Raw genomic sequence first — 15,148 nt, 5'->3', positions numbered from 1 at the left:
TCCGCAATCCCAATTAGGATTAGCAGTATTTGTAAATAAATAAATAAATAAAGCAAAGTACTTCGGCCAAAAGCTCCCGTTCACAAATGAAGGCGCTCTTCGTGAAGAAAAGATGAAACCTTCAGAAATTTTCACCTCAGAACATAGAACCTTGATAGTTTCTTTAAACAGTCCTAAACTGGAATGTATTAGAAGGATGGAAAGCTGGGCGAGTTTGCAATAATTCATCTTGGGGGTACAGCGCAAACAAGACGGAGGACGAAGCAAGAATACTACACAGACGAGCGCTGACTCGAAACTGACTTTTTTATTGAAAGGAGCAAACGTATATACACAATAATCACGTGGAAAAATAGAGCAAAGAGCTTGCCAGTATAGCAGCAATGTATACTGGTCAGCGCATCAAGCGGGCCCATCATCCGCGTTATTTGGACATTGTTAAGGACTATTAGTACCGGTGCGAAAACTAGAGCAGCTTGTGCATGTCGACCCGCTTTTATCAATGTCGACTAACTAGGCGACGTCTCCTCGAGAGTGTGTTTCCATTTTATCGCATAGCCCCGTTGTTGTCTATAAGTTGACGCTTATTGCTTGCTTCTTACAGAATGGCGGCCAGGTGCTGTACGGTGGAAACAACTGGCCACTCCGAGGCAACAAGAACACACTCTTCGAGGGAGGCACCAGGGTGCCTGCTTTTGTGACTGGACCGCTGATCAAGAAAGGGGGACGCCACAGCTCCAGGCATGTGTTTGTTGAATATCGGCTAGAGTACAAACTGGGCTGTTTCAACCGCTGAAACTGCTCAGGGTGCTTGACATTCATCGCTGTTAGAGAACTCTCAAGAAGAAAGCCGGTCTAAACAGGATGACGTCTGCGCTACAAGAGTTGGAGCAAAAATATACTGGTAGCACCTCCACGCTGACACTCACGAATTCCATCAAAACTTTATGACGAGGCGCTATGTTCGGATCTAGAAAGGAAGTCATTGGTATCAGATTTCGTATTTAGTGGCTGTCGTGCTACAGTGAATAAATGGGAAAGGTTTCTAGCCCGTTAAGATCACTTGATCCTCTTTTCAGCATCCTGTATCCACGAAAAAGTAGGCTTCACACACTGTGTAGACTTTTAAAGAGCCCTTGCACTTCAAATTTGAATGCCCTCGCAAGATCGGGTCGCTGTTCTTCGATATGTAGCGTGTAGGGCATCACTCTTGAAGATATATGTCTTTTAAAAATTTCTAGGAAATAAGAGGCAGGAAGTGCAAGACGGTGTTTTTCTAAAGAAGCACGAACTCGCATCGCACAATTGCAGTAGAGGTTTTCTAGGCTGAAGTCTAAAGCTAATTATGCAATATGAGAAAACAAATTTTCGAAGTATTAAGAGTGAGCTAATCTCATATCTCACCTTGCGGTTTAATACTAACTGGGAGCTATGAATGGACAGTTCACTTAACTTTGTACGCCAATACATTCACACTAGCGCTGTAAAAGTTTTCAGCACTGCCTGATTTTGATACCTCTAAATCATTGCTAAACAGCAGGAATCGTCGCCACAGAGCCGAAAAAAAACTAATCTTGCGGCGCCCGCGACCGCTACCACTTTTTTTTCGAAAAAATGCATATATGTTAAGCAATTATCCGAATCCAGAACGAATGTTATGTTACTTGAGTGCTTTCGATTCTTGAATGAGTGCTTTCGAATACGCTCTGCCGTTTAAGCTTTGTTTTTCATCCATGACAAACTATTTTACAATAAGTTCAGCGTAAATGAGAGAACAGTTGGAAGCACAAAATAAAGATGTGTCTTTACTTTCCGCAGTTCTGAAAAAAAGTTCCAAAACGCATAATTTCTGGGCATGTGTATTTTTTTACTCTTGAAATAACCAGAAGATTACGTAGTGTTGTTGCATAACGTATCTTCCAAAGTAGTGCAAGGCGAGTATTAGGGAGTAAAAGTTTTCCCACTCTTCACATTTCTAAATTTTTAATTAATTTTAGTTCAAACAACTATTCTTTTTCCTCAGATACTGCGAATAACGTCCGTAGGGTCAAGTTCGTTTTCTTAGAAAACTTTTTGGTCAAGGCCAACTGATCCAGCTGATTGTAAGCACGGCTATTTCAAGAAAAAAATCGCCAGCGATAAGCTTTAGATTCCAGGAAGGAAAAGCTGAACTGTATAACCAAGCAAACTGGCACCTGATTTCATGTATCGATCAGGCCTTTGCAACCGTACTTGCATCCTGTAAGCGGAAGCAGGTCGCCTTACAAGCAAGCTCACAGAATGTGTGTTTCGCCAGCTATATGCACGTCGTCGACTGGTTTCCGACGATCCTGTCTGCGGCGGACGGAGGAACAACGTCTCGCACGCTGAAGAACCTCGATGGAGTCGACCAGTGGCCAGCCATCAGGGACGGAACAGTCGGCGGAATAAGAAAAGAGTTCATCTACAACCTAGACTGTAAGAACGGCAAGCTGGTGGGGGCAGTCAGGTGAGAGAAGAAAGGAACGAGAGAATGAACGAAAGATGAACGAATGGAACAACTTAAAGAGCAGAAAAGACGGCCAAAATGTTAGAGAGGAAAAGCAAAATGACGTGCACGCAACAATAATTAACAGATAATTACAGATGTAAAAATAACAATATAGATGTGATCTAATCGCATGGATAAATGAATGAACATTGTTTCACAGTGGTTAGCAAATGAGGCTAATTGCAAATTAGGAGAGAAGTGGAATGGAGGGGACAATTGCTTTTTCATGCCGTTTTCGAGGCGAGAGGCCGGAGCGAAAGAGCACAGCGCGTGTTTGCGGAGTGCTGTCTGCCGTCACCTATTCCGATAAAAGGGCACATCTTCTGGGAGGGGCTCGATTTGTGATTGAGTCCCATTACGTATGGCAAGCTGACACAATTTCGAAGGTACTCTTAGGACGCTTCTGGTCGGTGTCTTTGAATTTGTTGGCCATAACAGTTGCTGATGTTGTGGTCCGCTCAGGTTGTTGCACTTCCATGCAGGCCCGCTACGAGAATAGTAGTTTGTGAACATTAGCAGTTCTGAGCTCCGCGCGTCAATTCCTTTCGCAGGAGCTCAATACTGTAGAAAAGAGTTGTTGTCGATTATAGTGAATGATGATAGCGAATTTTTATGGCGCAAGCGGGTCTGCGACCAAAGAGCGCAATGTCACACAGTATTTTTTTCTTTTGCTCAAGGAAGGGTCAAAGACCCGTTTCCCAAGCATTTCACCCTGATTAAGCCAAGCGCCAGGCCAGGGAAGCTTGAACTCTTTATATCACCGGTGGGTGCCCGGCGGCACTGGTGATCGAACCCCGTACCTTCTGCATGCGAGGCGGATGCTCAGCTACTCGGTTACCGCTGCGGTCAAAATCTATTTTCGAAGTCGTACCTTGGTTCACTCGCGATGGTCCTTCAATGGTTTCCATGAGTCTCGTTCGACGAATGACTCCGGGAATGAGGTGCCGCGAAGGGAGGGTGTGCCTTGACTATCTCACTCATGCGTAGCCGGTGAACGACTCTGCAGACATGGCGTGTAACCAGCAACACTTTCACTTAGGTGCCTGGTTCGTGGTTATTTAGAAAAAGTCGAAGGTAAAAAAAAGCAAACAAGAAAAGCAAGTGCGCAATCTGGTAACCAATCGAATGGTCAATTACAAATGAAAACTGAGGAGCCGGCAACTGGAATTTCTGCTTTGATGTTGAGTAGTGTGCGTTCCGAACGATTTCTTTCAGAGACGGAGATCTGAAGTTCATCTTAAGGCCTTCGACTGCGCATACCGGTTGGTACCCGGAACCTTCAAAAAGATCGATGGACATAAATTCAGTTGCCAGCATGCCGACCCGGCTGCTTTTCAACATTACTGGTGAGTATATGCTCCATCGTCATTGCTCTTATCAGATATCTTAATCACTGACAGCTTATTTTTTTGCAATTATTCGCAACAGGTTCGCGACTAATTGTAAAGATGTTATTTATGGGCTCAAAACTACACAAAATACTAGAAAAGGTTTTTTTTTCGCTGAATTTTATGCCGGACACATTTCCTACTGGGGGAAAGCGCATTGCGCACTTTCACGTGTCTTGTGATTATAAGGTGCATGTTTAAAACATTAGGTTGTTTAAAGGGGAGTAGCAAGTTCTATCACCCTGTTTGGCGCACTATAGCCGTAGCCGTTTATGCTCCATTGCATCCAACACAACAAACAAGCCGGGTTGCTTTACTGTTTATCGTGCGCTGTAAAAGAAGCCATCCAACCGTAGTCGGACGCGCACCGAAGCATGACATAGTTAAAAGCACTTCCGCTTCAGACTGTTGTCGCCTATATTTCAGTGATGTTCTGCTATCTCCGACGTGTTCCAAGGGCTAAACGAAGGGCGTTATCTTTTCGGCAATCGTTCTCGAACGCAACACGAATAATCATTCACTCGATCAGTTGCGAATAGATTGATTCTCGAAACAATCTCACGAGTAAACATGAGAATTTCAGTCTTAGGTAAAGAGGCGGCTCGTTTTAATAAAACATTGTGACAGAAACACTTGGCTGTAGCGAATTCCTGTCGGCGACTGTTCTGAAGAAAAACTGCTTTTTGTTGATGTTAACAGTTCTTACTGCTGAAAGCTCAATTAATTAATTACAGAAGCGTAAGTTTATTTTACTCTAATTAGCTAATGTGTGAAAATAGCAGTCGACTCATTCTCGTATCGCTTCCTAATGTTTTAACGCTGTTCAGACGCATTAAGCAAGATGTTGAATACGCTTCTGCTATATTTACCAAATATAAGCCTGGCTGAATTTTTTTTCGGTTTTTCAAGCTGTACGATGCCTTTGTCTCACAAATCTCACACAGCCGTCTTGAATGCCCTGTAGATAATAGAAAAAGAAACCTCGACTTTACTGTCCCCCCCCCCCCCCCCGTTTTCTCATTTCCAGTCCTCGTTCCTTAAGTGAGCGCAGTCTAATGTCCTCATATTTTCATTTTTTTTTATTTATTAAAGCCTTAAGGGCCCGTGGGCATTACATAAGGCGGGGGCAAGAACAGTGTGTAACATATAGTACCAGCTCAACAAAAACAAAAACAAAAAAGCAATGAAACGAAACAGAGCAAAAAAAAACATTAAAGGAGACAGTAACACAGGATCAGATTATTTGATGAAGCCGAATACATCACGTAAGACACAGGTGATTCGCTAATTCAGTGCGGAAAATTGCTCGATCTGTGCAAGAAGCAATATTATCAGGCAGGGTATTCCATCGGGCTATTGCATCTGGAAAGAATGAATCATTCATAGCTGATGTGCGGCCTTTCATGGGAGCTATGGGATGAGTGTGGTTTAGGCGAGGGGATACCCCATGACCGAGGATGGCCTTCCTCTGGAGAACAAACTCCCACTTCCCATGTGCCTTAAGGCTTAGGCCCGCCTAATTAGAACATTATTTTACCAGCCGGCGAATGAGAACTGGAGTTTTCACTTGCTAAATACTGCATTATAGGCTCATGCTGCTTCTCTAGCGGAACGTCCCGCCGTACAGCTGTAGTAGTAAAACCAATTCACAGTGTTGTCAGCAGTGCTTCAGCGCGCCATGGAGGTGGCTAGTACACTGCCTGTCCCGAAAAGCGGTGCATGCTTTGTTTTCGTTTCATCCTGTGGATAGCCGAAACGACAATCTCCGCTGATTGCAGACGTGGTAGCAGGTATCGAAGTGCAAGAGACAATGCAGTTCGAACCATTCACTGCGGCGTCCTATGGGCAAGATGCTGTGAATTGCACCACTTGTTTTCATCTCAAGGTATTTATTGCGGCTAAAAATTCGTGTAAGCAGATATGAGCGGAGGCTTGTGCGCAGAGGCTCTTTAGAGAGTGTCACGACAACAATAGCCAGCTAGTTAACAAGACAAACGGCAGAAGCTTATGCAATAAAAAAAAACAGCATGGAGTATGACATAGCGATGCCTTAGTCGCTTGTGTAATACAACTGTGCATCCACGCTGTGCGCAGCTGGAGGCAATGTGTCGATTGATCGGCGATGGGAGCCAGCCCCAGTAAGATTTCCCTTTCGCCGGGTGCACTACTGCGCTGCAGGACTGTCAGAGTTGTGAGCCTAAAATTCAATTTGGACCATCCTATAAGCCCAGCATTGCGGCCGAGCATGCGCTTTTTTCACAGTATACGTGGAGTGCATGCCGTCGGATATCCTCTTGAGTATGAAAATTGGAATCTTTACTCTCTTTTGCATGACCTCCCATCACAGGAAATTTTTTAGCTAATAAAAGAGCATTTTCTGATCTGCAGCACATAGTAAGCGCGACAGATAACGGGAGAGAGAAGGAAGCCTTTTATTCAAAAGGAATGTTATGTTTTCGAGCAAGCATTGAAGGAAAAAGTTTTGATCCAAAAAGAAATGGAACTTTATGAATTGATGCTTACATATCGCCTCCTTTCGGACAGAGGTTTACAAGAAACTGTGGTGAAAAACGACGTCCAGTATAATTTGTGTAGCCTCATCTAGGAGAATAGTTGCGAAGATACCCGGCCTAAGCTTGTTCGTGATCGTCGCCAGAAAACTTCCGGAGAGCATATCCCAGAGAGCTGTAAAGCAATGGCGGGCGCAGGTATGGCAATGGAAAGAGTGCGACATTGTGGAAAGCGAGCGAGCGGCGGCTCTACGAGGGGCAGCGCCCCGAGCGCTGACGTGAGCAGCCAACCTCTGCGTGGTGCTTGTATGGAACATTTCACGGCTGTCACATGGACGAACAACGCCGAAAAGATGCTTGGGGCAAGGCTGCTGAGCGTAAGCAAGCTGCCTGAGCCCGTAAGCTGAGGAGGCTTCTGCAGCACTGCTCTGAGCTTTATAATAAAATAACTATTAATCGCATTTGCATCTACGCAGAATCATAAGAAGCAATAAGATGGTGCTGAATTTTTTCAGCACAACATGATACCTGAAATTAAAAAATCACGAAGCTTCATACGAATTAAGAAATTCCACTCGACCGCGAATAGTCACGTAAAACTTCCATAGCCCGAAGCAAAAACTACCAGATGTGCTATAACACTGACCTCATTTTGCACAAATGCGAAATTGTAAGCATTGTCAGCAACGTACTATGTTCGAACAAAGGAACCCCAGAGAAATTGCAAAAGAATGCGACCCAAATTGTAGGCTTAATTGCAGAGTTGCGGGACGGAGAAATGCCCTGGATCATTGCGTTTACTGACCAAGCAAGCAGAACAGTTGAGACCGCAAAGCATCGTTTACCTTCTTTTACTCCACTGACCGAAAATTGATGTTCTCTAAAAAAACAACAGAAATTAATGGCAGAAGCGACCAAAGTGTACAAGCAATGACTGGTTGCACGGGCCGTCTTTGTCAGCAACAACAAATCTCACGCGACCGAAGATGCAATGGGCTTTAAGCGCAGGGGCTGCGCTGAGGTCGGTTGCCCTTTTGGGCTGCGAAAATGACGTCTTGTGACGGGATGCAGTGCTATCGCGGCCCTTCTATAAATTATACCAAGTCTACTGACAGCTCAATAAGCAGTAAGGGTAGCCTGTTTAGTTTGAAAAAGACGGTACCTCTTGAAACCCTCAATTGCCGGTCATGGGGCGGTCAGAAGGCTAAGCGTACACGTCACCCTAGCTATCACGTGTACAAATTGATTCGGCCTGCAAATAATAGCGTTCTTTATTGTAACGCACAGTCACGGTGACCGGCCGTAATGAAATCTGGAGCTTTCGAACAATAAGTATTCGGCTTTTGTAAGCGCGAACGTAAGTGTAAACGAGATTGAACAATGCACTTCGTTGTGTTCTCGCACGCAGCCGATCCTGCGGAGAAGAATGACCTGTCTGAGGCACTGGAGGCAGAAGCGAAGCGCCTGGAGGCTAAGCTAAAGAAGCACGCTCATCTCCTGCTGCCCTCCCGCAATCCGGATGACGATCCCAGAGGCGACCCCAGCCTCCAGACACCCCGCGGTTCTTACGGGCCGGGCTGGTGCGAAGTCCCTACGTGGACTCCGTCCGGAATCGGGCACATATGCAGATATCGCTGAGAGGTTGCGAGGCCACAGACTTGACACAACAGCGCGCATTCTTGGAATGAGTGTTTGAATGCAAAATTCAATAGGTAATAAAAAAAATGAAAGAAACCCCAAACGATAACATCAGGCTGGCATGAATGGACAGATGACTCAACAGTCGAACAAACAATACATTAAACTGAGATCAAAAACAGACTAATATGGAGGCAAACAAAAACAGCTATAATAAAAGAGCCATGCTGATGAACCTTTGCCTGGGAAGTTTTATCTTGAAGTTCTAAAGACTCCCTCGGTGGACTAAGATGGATTAACATGGATTAATGCCTACGGCGTTGGGTTTCTGAGCAAGAAGCGCGGGATTAAGCCAGAAGCGCAGCGGCCGCATTTCGAATGTAGAAGAAATGGAAAGGCGCCCGTGTATTGTGCTGTTTCTCTGTTCATTAAACAGGCTCTTGTAGTCGATAGCCCTCCATTCAAGCGTCAATCGTAGCCGATGTGGAGCTCTGAATCATTAACCCTTCAACACTGCGTCGCATATTTGCTACATAACGCTTGCGCTCCATGTACTCGTTTCTGAAAAGAGCTTCCATAAAAATCTTTATATCAGCATGCTCCCCGTAGCCATTGCTTTCTCACCAGAATAGAGCCATTGCGAGTCTGTGGCAAAACTGTTTCAACGCCGAGCTCCTTGACTAAAGGCCCGTTCAGCGCACCATTACTTCCGCAGTTATTCGCCAAGTTTCCTCTGTGCTGTTTCTAAAGTACTGCTCTACACTTCCCATTGAAAACATGTAGAGGGGTCAAGACAAATAATGAGCAGTGTCTTTCTTCTTTTTTTTGTTTCATCAACTACTTGCGACAGGTCCGTTCTCTTTGAACGGTTCCTGCTTGCAGTGCACTATTTATTACACCAAACGGTCCAGATCTTTTCATGATGCAGTAGCAATGTAGGAGCATATACAGAACGTTCCCTATCATCAAACGACGCTTTTGCATGCAGCAATTGAGGACGATAACCACTGACTTTCACACAGAATTCGCAATCATAAATTCACATGCTTATTTACAACCGTATGTCAAATTCACAAATCCAATCTATTAGCACGTAACAAATGGCAAACATCAGCATTTTGACAATTGGCTTTACTGCAAAAGAACCAACTGCTCGGTTGTACGCTAACAGTAGAACAGAGAGAGAACATTAGGGAATAAAAGATGCGACTACAGACGGAAACTGTAATCCACAGAGGCAGAGCGAGTACAAATTTTATCAAGCGGACCATTGAGAAAGAAACATGTCTGGGATTTGCTACTGAAACGGCAAAAATGTAAGTACAAAACAAGAAAAACTTTTTGTGAGCAGACTCAATGTGAGGAGCAGTAATTGTAGTGCTCTGGTAACCTCTACTGCACTGTGAGGGAAGGATTGATAGAGCGAGGGAAAGAAGGCAGAAAGAGGCACAGTTGGTATGCAGTGACTCTTTCTGCGGTCTCCACTGTACTGAAGGAGTCCGTATCAAATTCGTCCACATGGAGGCACCGCGCAGCACACGGTTAAAATCCACTGTAAAGCGGGGTATTTCGCACTCGTACCCTGTCAAAATGCGGCCTGCTCGGCCAGCATTTAATCCTGCGACTACGTTCTCAGCAGCAGTGCTAAGATAATGGATGTTCCCGGGCAAACCTCGCAATGCGATTTTGTGCCAGCCTCGGACACCAGTGAAACCTAGTAAAAAGATACGTCAAACGTGCGCGTAAGTATGTTTTACTAGGCACATCAGACGTAAGCAATATTTTTAAAGTTCGCCGGCGTATATTGAGAGCCATCTACCTTATTCTCCGTTTTTTTTGTATATGCCGCGGCTGGTGTTTGTTTCATGACGGTACAGATGGCAGCACCATTGCTGTCCAGTCGCAAGTTTCGCTATCAGCTCCTTCTGTCAGTTGCACATGGAGGGAAAAAAACTCATGCAGTTCCAGACCGTCTTGGTTACGGGGTGGCTTGCACTCCAGTCAGAAATCCCAATGAAGGGGGGGGGGGGGGGGGGGGTGGAGAACTTCCTCTTGTCACATAGGATTACTGTATAAGTGACTCATACAGTAACTCTACTGCTATATGAACTTGGAGACGGCACGGGTGATTTGAATGCAAGGACAGTTCTGGGAGCTATTTAGCCATTTACGATGACATATTGTGGAACTGTAAAGAGAAGCCGCCACCGGAATCTCTAATACAAGTTCCTACTCTCGAGCAATGGGAGGCCGTGTTGTTAAGCTCAGACCTGGGCAGTCAATCCCTAGCCATTGAATGGGCTGCTCAGGTCGCTGTCAGCCGTGTACCGATAGCCACCTAGTACGGATCAACGGAATTTCACCTTTTCGGACCAGGCAAATGTTCTGCAATGAAAACTCCGCAGTCATGTGCGAACGACGGTGACTCAAAGTCTAAGGCGATGGCGACGGAGAAGTGAAGGCATTCTTTTGCTTCTGCGCACCTGCTTGCAGCTTCTTTCGTTTTAGCAGTAGCTACGCTCTTTTGATCTGCAACAGCCACTCTTGCACTTTGCATCCGTACGAAAGAATTTGTACCCTGGACAATCAGAAAACCAGCACCGCGGATTTTGTATGCATCTATTAAGCTCACCTCTCCAATTCCAAACGTTACTTGCAGTTTGTTAACTTGTGGTAATCCCGTTACTATTTTTCAGCCACCCTCTGCCGCTTCAGGTCCAAAATCGGCAGTGTAAGTTTAGTGCATTTAAATCGTTTTTAGACTACGCCAAGGAAAAATGGTTTCTGAATAACAATTTCATTCTTACCGGAGAACATTGTAATGTGAGACAGGTAGCAGTTATGCCTGAGGGCTAGCTCACTTTTGAACATATTTTTTTGCCATTTCAGCTGCTGTTCGAACACTGAGCCATGTGTAAATACTGCGCAAAACAACACCTAACATCACAGGAGATTTGCACAGTTTATCTGAAGTGAAATCATCTTAAACTGAACTCCTAGCCGTTTTCCAGATCACTAGTTTTCTTGCAGCCTATTTTTACGCCGCAAATTTGCTCCAAAAAGCAACTCTGCTAATGCTTTCGCATACATTTTAATTACAAAATAAAGGACTTTCAGTAGAAAGCTAGCAAGCTAAAATAAGTTTTTCATCTCCCTTTGAGCTGCCTTAAATAAAAAGAAGTGTCTAATTTATGCCAGTACTAACCTTCAGAGTTGTTCATATAGTTTTCTTGTGAACATGAACTACCCGAAGCCTTGACTGATGATAAATAGCGCACTTTTCCGGCTTCTCGGGGTTTGATCATTGAAATAAATGTTTTGGTTCCGTGCAGATGCACCTTTAAAATATTTAAGGAAGTAAGCGTGCGGGTACGTTTCTCTTCGTAGTTTTCCTGGCTTTCAAAAGATGCGCCCCATTTATCCCAACTATTGGCTTCTTTTTCGTATACATTAATAGTTTTTCCGATAACAAAGGGTGTAAGCTCGCCATACTTACACCTGTGGATCCTACCTGTGTTTATTACATGGGCCCAATTAAACTAGCAAATTGCTGAAAGTACAATTGGATTTTCCACCCACTTTTCGCATGCACATGCGCTGCAAAAGAAAAAAAAAGGAAATCACAAAAAACAAAACTGTCAATTGCTCTCGGCCCCATTTTTGCGAGCGCTCTCCGGTCGACGACCTGAACAAAGCCTCAGTGAAATGAAAGCCGGAAATAAAAGTGAACGCAAGAGCTCGCAAGCGTCTCTGACTCACCGTTTGTTCTTGGGTCGTTTCGCCACGGCGACACGATTATGCTGCCCCCTGGAAGCGAACAATGCTTACATTTGACCTGCTGTGACTTCGAAACCCATACCATTCCTCCTGTTGAATAAATCCATACTGCGGACCGAACGAAACCAGTACCTCTGTGAACTACTTTTCACCAATTTTTCCTAAGCAGGCTAGGGAAGAAAAGTTACAAGATTCACAAACGAGCTGTAGGCTTTATGGTATAGATTGTAAAGTGTGGAGTCCTGTTTTTAATTCCGCAGTTTTTCGATAAGTTGAAACGCGAATATGGGACAGACATATTGCGGTGCTAAAGTCTTGTTGAATACAATCAGCTTCGTACTCTCAAAGCACCGTATCAACAATTTTATAAAGTATCCCTTTCCGACACGCTTACTGAATGTGATTAGCATGAAAAGCCAATGCTCAAAAAATTTTAGGGCGTGCACTGCCGTATTCAGTACAAGCGGCAGCTCTTTTAATGAGGGCTAAGTCATGACGCATAAACGTAGCACCAATGCAGGAGGTTGCATAAGTTTATGCAATGTTTATGCACAAAGTTGGAGCTGCAATGTTTTGTAATCAAATAGTGGGCTCAAGGAGCAATGCTGGTGTCTCTACTGACGTAACGTAGCACAAACAGAGAGCTGATCTTCTGATTAAGTCTCTAAGTTCATGATGGACAGTTGTGCCGCAGAAATAATTAGTAGTATTATTTACTAAACACTGTTAAAATTTAAGCGAAGCAATAAAAAATGGCAATCCGCAATCTACATTTTTGGCTACGACGCCTCATGTCCGCTCCTTTCGGACCTCCCAGATACGTTCTTATCCAGTGCGACACCTGCCAGTTGACTTGCGGAATTTTTGCGTGAAGACAGACAACACGCTGCACCCAAACAATGTTCCCCGGTCTGCACGATGAAAAACCATAGATCATTTGCCATGCGGACGCGGTGCGCTCCATCGCGTGCCGACTCATGCAGACAGCCTCCCTCGCAGTTTTTACCTCAGCAGTTAGATGGCGCTGAGCCGGCAAGCCTGAAGCTGCTATAGAGGGCTTTGTAATGCGTTTGTAGACCTGGTTTTTGACACAGACAGAGGACACCAGGAGCGCCCCCACAACAGTCGATGGATTCTCTCCTGAATTTTTGTCCTCTTTAGATGCACAGCTAGGCACAATCTTGACAGCAGAATTTAAGGATAGTCTATTGTCCTGGCAGCCAAGTTTCGTCAAAGTGGCAGCTAGGAATCTCAGGCATAAACGAAACCTTTGATTTCATGGCGTTCAACGTTCGAAAGACATGAGGGGCACCGTAGTGGAGGTCTCCGAATAATTTCGGCATCTGGAGTCATTTAACGTGCACTGACATCGCACAGCGTACAGGCCTCTAGCATTTCGCCTCCAACGAAATGCGGCCGCATTGCTTTGGGTTCTTGACTGAACTAAAGAACAGTGTGGACGCAAATATCAAAGCGCAAAGTGCAGCAAGGACTGCGCCTTCTGCAAATCTGGCTTACCGATTGTCACAAGCCCAGACACTCAGGCGACTTTTGTAAAACTTAGCACTGCATGCATACATACAGAGCAGCACCACTGAGGCTAGGAGAATAAGCAACATACCAAGATACCAAAAAGCTGATCATGAGTGAAATTATTTTTTGCTTGAGCTTTCAATACAAATAGTTCAATACTAATATACAAATAGACAACTGCATGGGCTTTTTGGAACATAATTCAACCAGCTACTCTGTTTATCCTCTTGGCAATAGGAGCAGACCTTGGACACTATAGAAAATGTTTACATAAGCTTAAATGACGGAACAACAGATAAAACTAACCAAGTGAAATCACATACAAATCAGCTCCTTAACCACGCTGTGGCAGCATTATAGATACCGTGTTTTCCTCTCAACTTCTACGAAATAAGCCATCAACGGCCGCCGCAACAGGCATCGAATAACCGGCGACCTTGGATCGGCAGCCCAACGCAAAACCACGCAGCCACCTCGATTTTTTTCATGATCGCTTCATGATAATGAATACTGCATATTCTATTCCGCAATTATGAGCATAACCAAAGTCTTCTTAACATGACTGTCATTGATGGCAATCATAGCAAGTCGCAGTGGAACACTCACGAGGCCAGAGAAGAGTTGTTGGCAAGAATAAAATCCTGCTTAATGTAATCGAGGAGTCTTCTAACGATGTGTAGAAAACATCTGCGCCTTTCCTACCTGTTTTTAACCAAAAATGGTCAGTTTGAAGTTGTGTCCCCTTGCCGGCGCAAATGGTGACACTTGATTTACTAGGGTTAAAATTTCATGGCAGCCTTCGCAAATAGAGGAGGCCATAGACAACGCTAAATGTGTGAGAGCGAGCTGCACCCATTTAACGAAAGCTCACACACATGCAAACGCACTGTTTTAATACGTCAAAAGTACACCTGGGACGCAAAAACGCTGGTTGAGACTGCTTTGTGATTTGCAAACAAAAGCAGTGAAGCGCTAGGCAGGCACTTTCGCGGCTTGGCCACGGTAAGGCTGACGTTTTCACCCCACAAGAATAATTGAAGATGATTTACTTTTTGCGGAAAACGAGGTTCACACTTCAGCGCAGTGCTGATAGTAAAAGATATCTTGGGAAAGCTGCAAACTGCTAGCAACGTAAACCGCCAACGAGAGCCAAAAAAGAGGAGGAGGAGGAGGAAATGAACTTTATTAAAGAAGAGGCTTTAGGCACGTGTTGAAGTAGTGTTCCCGATCTGTCGATGATCGGGATGTCGATCTGTCGACGGAAGATGTCGTTCGGCGACCTCTTCGGCCCGTTCCGCGACTCGGAGTATAACCTCCGGGTCCGAGCTGAGCAGCGCAGCCTCCCACTAGATAGCTGTACACTCTTTGATGGCTTGGTTTGATTGCGTGAGTAAAGGATGTGCGGTGTGCCTGCCTTTTGGTGCCCACAGAGAGAACAGACTGGGCTGAACTGCTCCGGGAACCATTTGTAGTACATGTACGGATTCAATAAAGTGCCTGTTTGCACCTGCCGCCAACAGACTTGTGTTTTATTCAAAATATTTATGGGGTTCTGGGAAGATTTGTATTTCTTGCTTGAATTAGGTTGTAATTTCTTTATAGGATGTCACTCGCTCCTTGGTCGACCTGAGCTCAGGGTAGCTCACCTCCCGGTTAACAACGACACTTGTGAGCCTCTTCGTTTCCAGGATCGTCCGAAAGGGCGGGAACCCAGGTGAATGTGATTTGGTGGGCATTGGAGATTTTTGCAAGATTTTGATGGCTGCGGAGTG

At 44.8% G+C, this 15,148-nt stretch overlaps 1 protein-coding gene across 1 annotated transcript; it reads left to right on the top strand.

The window, feature by feature from the left end:
* Positions 1 to 196: 196 nt before the first annotated feature.
* On the top strand, positions 197 to 8,066 carry LOC149333621 (arylsulfatase I-like). The gene is made up of 5 exons (XM_089557764.1): positions 197 to 208; positions 605 to 741; positions 2,297 to 2,488; positions 3,746 to 3,876; positions 7,837 to 8,066. The coding sequence occupies exons 1-5, from the start codon at positions 197 to 199 to the stop codon at positions 8,064 to 8,066; spliced, it is 702 nt and encodes a 233-aa protein (XP_089413890.1).
* The last annotated feature ends 7,082 nt before the right edge of the window (positions 8,067 to 15,148 follow it).

The sequence above is a fragment of the Amblyomma mixtum genome, chromosome 8 (assembly GCF_055824585.1).
Source record: "Amblyomma mixtum isolate Tamu chromosome 8, ASM5582458v1, whole genome shotgun sequence".
NCBI classification, from domain to species: Eukaryota; Metazoa; Arthropoda; class Arachnida; order Ixodida; family Ixodidae; genus Amblyomma; species Amblyomma mixtum.
The sequence above is the reverse complement of the archived record's forward strand: the minus strand, read 5'-3'. Positions and strand labels throughout refer to the sequence as shown.

Excerpts from the sequence above, each read along its gene's own strand:
- LOC149333621 (XM_089557764.1), top strand. Across the intron at positions 742-2,296 it reads GGGGGACGCCACAGCTCCAG|CTATATGCACGTCGTCGACT; the intron begins GCATGTGTTTGT and ends GTGTTTCGCCAG. Across the intron at positions 3,877-7,836 it reads GCTGCTTTTCAACATTACTG|CCGATCCTGCGGAGAAGAAT; the intron begins GTGAGTATATGC and ends TCTCGCACGCAG.